Raw genomic sequence first — 10,685 nt, forward strand, 5'->3', positions numbered from 1 at the left:
AAAGAACATTGCCAAAAAATAAAAATAAAAATAAAAATAAAAATTGATTAAGATTCAACACTAGAATATCAAATATTTTGAATCAAATTTCACCTAAAAAAAGATGAATTCGATGAAATCCGGAAGAAGCGTGATACAGTGGAAAGTAAGGGCGATAGTTATGGGCACTTATTGAAGTTAGTGGTGGTGGTGGAATGTGAAAACAAACGATGACGGTGGTGGTGGGTTGGAGGTAACCAGAAGGTTGAGGATCGGAATGGGTTTGTGAGTTAATATTAATGCAGTAATTGATAAGTGAGATGGATAATGGAGGCGTGAAAAATGGAGAGGCTTTGTCCAATTTTTTTTTTAATCCCGAGAGAAACAAAAATCTCTGGGTGTAGTATAGATTCTAATATTTAGGAATTAATGGTGTTTTTGTCATTTAAAATAAATTAAGATAAAGTTAAAGGGCGGCTAGAAGATATAGGTGAAATATCTGTTCTATTAAATGCAAGTATCTTATTATATTGGTGTCAATATTAGTATCCTAAATAATGTGTATCATACTATTTAATAGGGTGACTGATATAAATTTGATCAATTTAATATAAATTTTGATTATTAACAGATCAGGATCTTTTAATATCATTAAAATTTCATGGAGGTAATGTAAAAATATGAAGGGAACAAGTGCTTGCACGATGACACCAATGATAGTCCAAAATATAATTAAAAGTAAATTACACTTGCCTCCTCTTCAATTAGATTTATTACGCTTACTTTTTATATATTTTGAATAATTATAATTATTTTGGTGTTGACGGTTCATATCGTGGGACTGGGAGGACAGACAATACACAAGTTACAACCCACAATTGGCTTGGCAAAATGAGTGCCATGTTAAATAGCAGCATTGGAATCTTTAAGGCGCATCAACATCTCTACAATGGCCCACCTTATTAGTTTTACGTTAAAATATGAAGACTCAGAAAATATATATATATATATTTTTAGTTAGCACCATGAACTCTCCTAGGCACCTTAGGTTATAAATCTGGAGATGTAGAGCCTATCCCAAGGATACACCGATGAGTCGGAAGACATAGATGGCTTGAGAGGAGTTGAACACTGTTGACTCGAAAATATTTTGAATTTTAACAATTGCAGTAAAAACTACAAGAGACTAGGCAATTATTTTGGAAATAAAAATAAAAATATTATAAAAAGGTTGATCATGATTAGTCTAAAAAAGGTCTCGTGGAAGCTGTTTTTCATCACCTGTCCATCACCATTAGACCAATGCATTACATGAAGATTTCCATATAAACTACTTTTGATTGCATGAACAATTGGAAGTCTATTTGTTATAGCCGTTACCCAGTGCTGCAAATATTAGAATGTCAAACCAAAGTTGGTGAGGGTTCTCCCCAGAACACGGACAAAGGAGTTCGTTAGTTTTTTACCAATGAACTGACTCAACAACCTGGGACTCGGCTTCCTTTTTTTTTTTTTAAGGCAAGAAGTTAGATTAATAGATGCAGAGAGTCGAAACTTAGTACTCCAAAATTCACAAGAGGCACTAACCCACTGAGCTATCGAGACATCTACGGACTCAGCTTCCATTGCTTTTATAATTATAGTTTCCTTGATTGTGAAAGTGCTAATAATTCCACTAGCATACATATAATCAAGGCTATCAAATTCTGCAGTTCTCATCCACCATTACTTCAAAGATATCAGACTTTAAACTCTTAAATCCCAGCGCCAAAATGAGATGTGATCTTCATAAACATTCTTTGAGCAAGTCATGTCTCTATGTATCAACTTCGATCTAAAGGGGGTTACTGGAACATTATTGCATGGAACTATGACACAAGGAAGAAACATTAACCAAAACATGCGTGGCACGAAGAACTATATAGAGTAAATAAATGAAATCTCAGAAGTTACTTGGTACAGGGTACAGCTGTATCAATGTATATTGATGTAAAGAATATAATAATAATGATAATATTAATTTCATCTAAAATCTATACAAGCAACATGTCAGAGAAAACAAAATTGCAGGGAAAAAAATGCACATTAGAAACTAATTACAAGAACTCAATCTCAATGGAAGGAACAAATATAATTCTGAGACAAAGAAAAGCTTGCACCCTTTCAAAAAAATGTTGTTTTTAAGTAAATGTTAATAACTTGCTGTTGGCTTCATGATGCCACAGTGAGGTTTATACTAGTCTCGGTTACTCTTGTGTCCATGATGATCCAATGGGTGCTGATGTATGCCATTCACTGCAATCTCAACTTCTCCAGCTACTGTGGGATTGGTTAAAAAATTCGGAACTGTAGTCTTGACTTCCGAATGCCATCCTCTGGAACATTCTGATTTGTGCAGATTGTTGTCTTGAATCAAAGACTTCACTTTGTCCAGGTCTCATTCCATTGGTAAGATCTGAGAACTCACTTATGGACTCTAAAGCTCTCACCACCTGAGAAGCGCAAGGAAAATAGAAAATTATTTACCAAGAGAAGAGGAAGTTGAGGAAATGATAAGAAAAAGTAGCCAAGGTGTTTTTTTATCTTGATGTACCTGACTCATTCGTGGCCTCTTTGAAGCTAAATGACGCACACAAGCTGCAGCTGCTTCAATCATCCGGAACATCTCACTTTGAACGAAGTTCTTTTCCAGCCTTGGATCTACCAACCCTTCGAAGTCTTCACTGTCTAGTGCTTGAGTAAGCAAAGGTCGAGCCTGCAAGACAACTCCGATTATTGATGATACTGCATGGTCTGGTAGGATAGTGAAGATGTGATTACACTCGAAAACGATGCAGGAAGATTAGGGAGAGCATATGATAGGTTTTGAATCTCTACAACCTTATATTAAACTACAAGGCATGAAAAAGCATAATTCTAAATCAACCAAATTCTAGAAAATGTTTTTCGACAAAGTTAGCAGGTTTTACAAGCTAAATTTCCACCCAGAATGGCAGAAAATGACATTTCTCTGCTATATGAACAGAAAAAGAAGCTTTTTGCCCATGTTCGCTTTACCATCAGCTAAATTTTAAGGTTCGCTAGAACACAAGCTATATATATATATATATATTATATATATATATATCCTTAATACTCTCTTTGCCAAACTAATTCAGTAGTTATTATCATTACTGAATCAATTTTATTTATTACTATGCAAAATTTGAGCAAGAGAAAAATGCAGTTCTTTGCCTGATTACTGACAAGATCTGAAAGAGGGAATCAAAAAGAGGAATTACAGGAAACAAGAAGAGGGCGATCCGAAAAGAAATAGACATCAAACTTATCAAAAAAAAAAAAAAATGACATCACAGAATTTCAACTTCCTCCTCTCTTCCTATTTCTTCTTGTCAACCAAACACAGCATAACCGAACCCTAATATCAATTTTAACTAAATATAGAAGGATAATCCTTTTATGTGTTTGTTTAGACGTACTAACATCTGTAATGTTTTTTGCTAATGACACTACTGTTTTCCAGCAATTTGGTACATTGTCAATTCACAGATCCTTGAATAATACAATTCTCATGATATGTTCCACCTGTGATCGAAATAATGCCTCCTATTTTGATTTGTGCCAGTGTGTGATTAATACTAAGAAAATAGGGGGAACATGAGATTAAATTCTCTAGTCTCTAGCAAGTAGCATATCATTATGCTTCTTTTTTGTGCCACTATGGGTTCGCAAGAAAGAAAATGGATTGCAAGGTTCAATTCTCCACCAGGCAGCATATTCAAGATGTTTCTTCTTTTTTCTCCAAAACTGGTTTCCTAATCCACATTACCACATCTTTGCATTAAATTCAAACTGCCAGAACATGTATCGGCCTTGGATATGCAGTTCGGCAATTGTGTCTTTCATGACAAAAGAATTCCCAACTAAAAAAGTAATGAACATAATCTAGACACCACCAGAGAAGCAAATGACTAAAAAAAAAAAAAAAAAAAAAAACCCATAGGGAGGGAGAGGAAAGGAAATAATTTCCAATCCCGGAATTCTCTTTTACTTTACTTCCAGCCTTCAATTTTTAACATACTTGTAAGATCTCTATGAACATGAACCTAGGGAATATACATAGAGCGAAATGACAAGACATGATTTATATAGCTGACCCCAAATAGTTAGAAGAAACTTTGTTGAGTTGAATTTTGTAAAGTAATCAAAGCACTCCAAAAAAGAAAATCCACAAATTTGTACAAAGGGAGTTCATGAACATGGAGCTTACCCATTCAACTAGACTCTCATCACCCAACGGCTGAGATGCATCCACAGGCTTGCGACCAGTAATGAGCTCTAAAAGCACAACTCCGAACGAAAACACATCAGACTTTTCAGTCAATTTGCCACTTGATGCGTACTCTGGAGCCATATATCTGGAAAATCAACCAAGGCCATCCATCAGATGAATGCAAATAAGGCAAATGAAAACATGAAATACATCCAGAATTTTCCATTGTCTCAGACGCCTTCCCTACCATATCCTTGAATGAAAGATGTAATATATCCAGTCCCATTTGATATGACATGTTTTGGTTCTGAATATATGCTTTTAATCAAATTGCAATGTGGCAAAGCCATCTATTTTAAAGATCGACAGAAATGTCTTTTAGGCAATTGCTCAACATTTTATTGTGATTATATAGCACATGTACAATATCACATTTATGTGACAGCATTTTCCTGCTCAGACGATTAAGCACATACAGATGACCTACCCAAAGGTTCCCATCACACGTGTGGTCACATGTGTATTCGCATCCAATGCTAGTTTTGCAAGTCCGAAATCTGCAACCTATCAGTGAGAGAGTATGATGATTTAAATAAGTATTGCTTTAAAAAAAATGATATGTCAGATGCCCAAACTGCCAAACATGTTTTTATCTTTGAAGCATGTTGGTGATTCAGTTTAATACGGAGTACTATGTTGCTGAAAGGCAACAAATGATGACATTTTGCTGACCACAGGCATGATGTGACTGGAGTTTAAAGGAAATTGTTTCCAAAGAAGATCTAGGCTGTAAAATTGGGCATACCTGAGCTTCAAAGTCGTTATCCAAGAGAATGTTTGATGACTTGATATCCCTGTGAATAATCCGGGGATGGCCTGATAAACAAATTAACAAGGAAAAATAAAAGAAAGCAAATACGTCTTAGTACATGTCAGTGATAAAATCAGATCTAGAAACTTAGGTAACAAGGATAGAGCATACTTTCCATTAAACACTGTTAACAATACACTTTGTTCAACTATTAATGTTATTCTTATTCAGATAAAAGTTACAAGATTCTGGAAACAATTTCCTTTAAAACATCAAAAGTTAAAACATGTCTGTTTCTTGCATTTTTCAGCATCGGATACGCCAATATTTTACTTGAATGGAAAACTATGACTAAACAAGCATGTCAAAACATCAGAATATGGTGAGATTATTCTTTCTGGCAACTATGCATCTCTCAACTATAGAATCTAATAATCTACAGACATTGAAAAGAAAGTGCATAATAAACATAAAAAAGAAAATTACAATCTTCATGAAGATAAGCTAATCCACAAGCTGCGCCAGCAGCAACTTTAAATCGAGTACCCCAATCCATAACTGGCCGATCTTCATCTGTAAATATGTCAAAGAAAAAAAGGAAAAAAGAAAGAAGTATAAAATGGAAATTAGTGAGATTACGTGGTGATTTTAAGTCTCAAACTAAAGCATGAGGCCTCAGGCACCTTGGCTGGACATGTAGCATTTTTGGTAACAGAGAATCCACCATGACATGGACATCTCTTAAGAGATTGTCAATGTAAAATCAATCGTGATTGGTCAAATCAGGACACAAAATACTGTGTAGGTAATTTACGTGGGATATTCCAAGTTTGACTCGCAAACCATATACACAGAGATAGTGTATTTTTAGAGGTTAAAGTACTCAAAACTGGAGATCCTTTTTCCAATCTCAAAAAGTATATCTTACCATGGAGATGATAATGAAGGGTGTTGTTTGGAACATATTCATAGACAAGCAATCTTTGATGCTCTTGTATACAGTAACCCACAAGTGAAACCAAATGGCGATGGTGTACTCGGCTGATAATCTCGACTTCTGCTCTGAACTCACGCTCCCCTTGTCCACCACCAATCTTTAGCTGTTTAACAGCTACTTCTCTTCCATCTGTGAGGTATCCTTTGTAAACACAACCAAACCCACCCTCACCCAAAAGATTTTGAGCTGAAAACCCATTTGTAGCCTCAGCTAGTTCTTCATATGTGAACCATGACCTTGAATTGCCGTATAGGCCGGGCTCTGTAGAGTACACGAAGTTGCTTCCAGAAGCACTTCCAGCTAGGTTAGAATTCTGGGGCCTTAGGAATAATGAACCTGGAAAGCAGATGCAAGTCCCGTCATCACAATACATTTATCATACTTTGTTCAGCAGCTCCAGTATACAGATCACATCAGAAATTGTATGGCATATCATTCAAGAATAGTGTCTTCCTAAATCATTATGCTTCATTTTATTGATAGAAAATGTCATAAAAGAAAAGATAACTAGGGGTGATATGAGTCATGAAAATACAACATAGCACAGGATTCCAAGTTCACATAGCTTCATTTAAAATGATTCAGAAGAGAATATTTATGCCGCATATCCATTCCCCTTTCCTCAATGTTCAAAAGCCATGATAAACCAAGAGCTTAACAAAAGATGCAGCCCTGCAGCGGAAAGATGGAACACGATTTATGTGGCTAACCTATTAATTGGAATGGATATCTATTAGTTCAGTTTAGTTTAGGTGATGCCAATCAGTTTGGACTTTTCTTGAGTTGAACAAGTTGAGTTTCCACATTGCTAGTTAACAAAATGATCAAAATAGTATATGTCCTGCGAATAATATTATTCAATATGTATTGGACAGTTCTGAATTTCATCAAACAAAATGCGTGGAGATGTAATGTCTACTTGTACTACAAAGGGGATTATAGGGTATTACTAAGGGAAAGATTACACGTTAGATGGATCATTATAGAAACAATTTGAAACAGAAACTGAATATAAGATTTTAAGATCTAAGATTGTAACATGTGACTAAAAAAACAAAATAACAATTGAACATCATTCAAAATATCACCTGAATTTTGGGAGGAAGCAAATGGAGAAGGCACACCATTCTCAGGTCCCCTTTTCTTTCGTTTGTGTGTAAACCACACAGCCATCAAAACAAGACTAAGTACCAGAAAACCAATGACAATGCCAATTGCAATTGCACCTCCAGCCTTGATCCCACCCGTATGTCTGGATGTAGCATTTGCTGTTACATTTGAACCAGGAACAGTTGACTTTGCAGTTGGTTTAGCTGCAGGTATAGAGGGTAATGGAGATGAAGGGGCAGACCCTCGGACTGATGAATTACTAGTAGGAGCAGGAGGAGAGGTAGAAGGCGGTGAAGATGATGAGGGGACAGGAGGAGGAGATGATGTAGAACCTGGAGGGGAACCTGTTGAAGCCGGAGGAGCAGGAGGAGAGATAGAAGGCGGCGAAGATGATGAGGGGACAGGAGGAGGAGATAATGTGGAACTTGGAGGAGAGTTCGTTGAGGGTGGAGGAGCAGGTGGAGAACCAGATGGAGGAGGAGCTGAAGGAGAACTTTTTGGTGGCTTTGCAAGTGGTGGAGGTGGAGAATTGGAGGAAGGTGGCGATGGGACTTCTGCTGGAGGGGGCGGAGTAGATGAAGCGGCTGGAGGAGGCGATGAGGTTGCCACTGGAGGGGCTGGTGAGGCTTTGGGAGGAGACGAGGACGGTGGTGAAGGGGGCGGAGAATTTGTAGCTGGAGGAGGAGCAGAAGGAGGTGAAGGTGGTGGAGATGGTGGAGGTGATGATGGTGGAGATGGTGGAGGTGATGATGGTGGAGGTGACGATGGTGATGATGGTGGGGTCGGAGGAGACGCAGTGGGAACTGCCACTGGAGGAGATTGGGGAGGTGGGGTTGAGGAGTTAGTAGGGGTTGAAGGAGCCGGTGTGTCAGGAGTCTGATTGGGCTGAGATGATGCAGGAGGAGGAGGTACAGTGGTTGAAGAATTTGAAGGAGAAGAGGAAGGAGGTGGTGAAGAGTTTGGAGAAGGTGATGTTGGGGCCATCTTTCTAACAAACTCCCCTTGAAAATGAAATTTGTATCTAATCACCTATACATCCATATGTATGTTGGCATAATAAACAACACCAAAGTCCAATCCTTTTTCTCACTACATACAACACAAACTTCATTCAATAGCAGAATTCAACCCAAGAATTCCTCCAATTATTCAAAGTCCTTCGCTATAAATACTCAAGTTCTCCAAAATACCTAGAAGAAACTTCAATTTCGGCCGAGAATTTGGTAATATTACAAAAACCAATCAAAATCTAACTGGGAAAACCTAATGTGAGCAAAACCCAGATCACCAATTCCAAGATTTTGAACCAGAAACAAAAAAAAACAGATCAACAAAGTACCAGATTTCTAAGCTGATATAGGCAACATCCAGATTTACAAATATTATCTCCAACCCTAAATTTTCATGGCCAAATGCAGTACATTCGGATCACCAGAATGAATAATTGAAAAAAGAAAAAGAACAAAAAAAAGTCTGACGCTCAAGACTCAAGTAAGTCTTACCTTTCTCTCCCACTTACACGTTGGAATTTTCGATTTCCACTGGATTTCCCAAATGTTCCTTTGTGAAGGAAAAATAGTACAGTTGTGTCCACGAAATGCGCAAAGAAACGTGGGCGCGACTTCGAATTAGTCTACACGAGAGAGAGAAAGAGAGTCACGGCACGTATAGTGTTGAGAAGCACCAAGAGGGGCTTAGCTGTTTATATCGACAAAACATATACGAAATGCTTGTATATGTTTATATCGACAAAACATATACGAAATGCTTGTATATGTTTATATCGACAAAACATATACAAGCATGTGACAAAAGTTGTAGTGATTGTTGTGTGCTACTATTCTGAAACGTTAAGAGGAAGAGTTAGTCAAAGAAAACATCAAAGCCATGTTAGAGAGTTTCTGCTCTGCAATCATAGAGACATGTTCTCGAAAATAATATATACAGTAATCAGTATATATATAGAGAGACAGACACACGCTCGCACCTCAGATGCTAAGATATCATTCTCATTGTCGGTCTTTTTCTGCCAATTCGTTTGTACGCGTTTTAATTAGGGAATCAAAGAACTACTGGTGTAGTATTTTCTAATTAATTATTGAATTTGAGATACCCAAAAGTCAAAAGTTGTTAATCAAAAAGTAGTATATATTAGTATAAAGCTTTCTAAAAATTTTAGGGTAAACTAGACACTCAATTGTAAACAAATCTTATTTTGACATATTTTGCAAAAACCTTTACATTTTGCCAGAAAATTTATTTAAAGAGACCAAAATGCCCTTTTACAAAACAAGCTTTGTTTTAAGAACATCTCCAACAATATTTTTTTTTTTGTGTAAATGATTTGTCATAATAAATTTGCACAAAAAATTTGAATTATTTACTTTTAGTTACAGTGGTTGTTTTATACCTTCCAAAATCAATATATGGTTGATTCTTTAATGAAATAAGAAAAGAGGAGGAGAAAATAAATATGTCGATGTGATTGTGTAAAATATAAAATAATTTTACACATCAGTGACGTGGTAGTGAATCTTAACAGATTGCTGAATATAAAAAAAATGACACATCATACATGACAATGCATATTTTAGGCAAAACAATATTTTAACAGATTGAACAAAATAAATTTTTTTTTTTATTTGTATACACCCACCACACAGATAATTTGTCAGCTATATTTTTTTTCGTGGCAAGGATATTGAGATCTGTCAATTAAGGCTCTATAACTTCAAAATGGTAAAGATTTATTATTATTATTATTATTATTAAGTAAGGAAATTAATGGTAAAAGATTCTCCCAATCTCTTCATAATTTTTCATTTTTGTGGGATTATCCCAATCTCTTCGTGATTTTATTTTTTGTGGGATTATCCCAATGAAAAATTTGTATATACCAACTAAAATACAAATCCTAGATTTCTTAGTTGAAAAGTTTGTGTTCTTAATTATATATGGGTTAAATGCAAAAAAAATCCCACTATTATAGATATAGTGCGAAAAAAAGCCTATGTGTAGTATACAACCCTCCCATACCATCAATAAAATGAAATAATATTTAAAAAATTCAAGCTACATAAAATTAAAATTTCAGACAATTCCCAAACTCACCAGCGAAGCTAATATTTTTGTGACAAATATACCCTTAAAAATATTCCTATGACTCATTTTACTATAAACAATATCCATCTCTCTGGCAATATTCCATGACTGCACAGACCCACCTGTGAAGCTTTTTATTTTATTTTCTTACATCATACGTGCTATATGTTTTTCTTTTTTATGCAAATTTGATATTGAAAAACTCTTCCTGCTGCTTGAGGATTTACTGAAATTGAAAACTTGTACTATTTTCACCATGTCCCTGGTTTGGTATTATTTGTTGATGCTATTTGTGTCCTACAGTTTGTGCACATTTTGTTAGGGGTAAAATAGGAATAAAAAAAATAAAATGGGGTTTTTATATTTACCTTTTGTCAAAAGGTGTATTTGCATTTTTTTTGAATTTTATAGAC

General features: G+C 35.8%; 1 protein-coding gene across 1 annotated transcript; it reads right to left on the reverse strand.

Annotated features, from left to right (window-relative positions):
* Positions 1–1,969: 1,969 nt before the first annotated feature.
* Positions 1,970–9,110, reverse strand: LOC132283489 (proline-rich receptor-like protein kinase PERK8). Its single transcript, XM_059785434.1, has 8 exons — positions 7,149–9,110; positions 5,992–6,396; positions 5,550–5,636; positions 5,058–5,128; positions 4,740–4,816; positions 4,250–4,397; positions 2,573–2,734; positions 1,970–2,471 (listed from the first exon to the last, which is right to left on the reverse strand). The coding sequence occupies exons 1-8, from the start codon at positions 8,152–8,154 to the stop codon at positions 2,283–2,285; spliced, it is 2,145 nt and encodes a 714-aa protein (XP_059641417.1). The 5' UTR covers positions 8,155–9,110; the 3' UTR covers positions 1,970–2,282.
* Positions 9,111–10,685: the final 1,575 nt, after the last annotated feature.

Source organism: Cornus florida, unplaced genomic scaffold (genome assembly GCF_030987335.1).
Source record: "Cornus florida cultivar Cherokee Brave unplaced genomic scaffold, ASM3098733v1 CherokeeBrave_3.0.0_Hap2_Chr11, whole genome shotgun sequence".
Lineage (NCBI taxonomy): Eukaryota > Viridiplantae > Streptophyta > Magnoliopsida > Cornales > Cornaceae > Cornus > Cornus florida.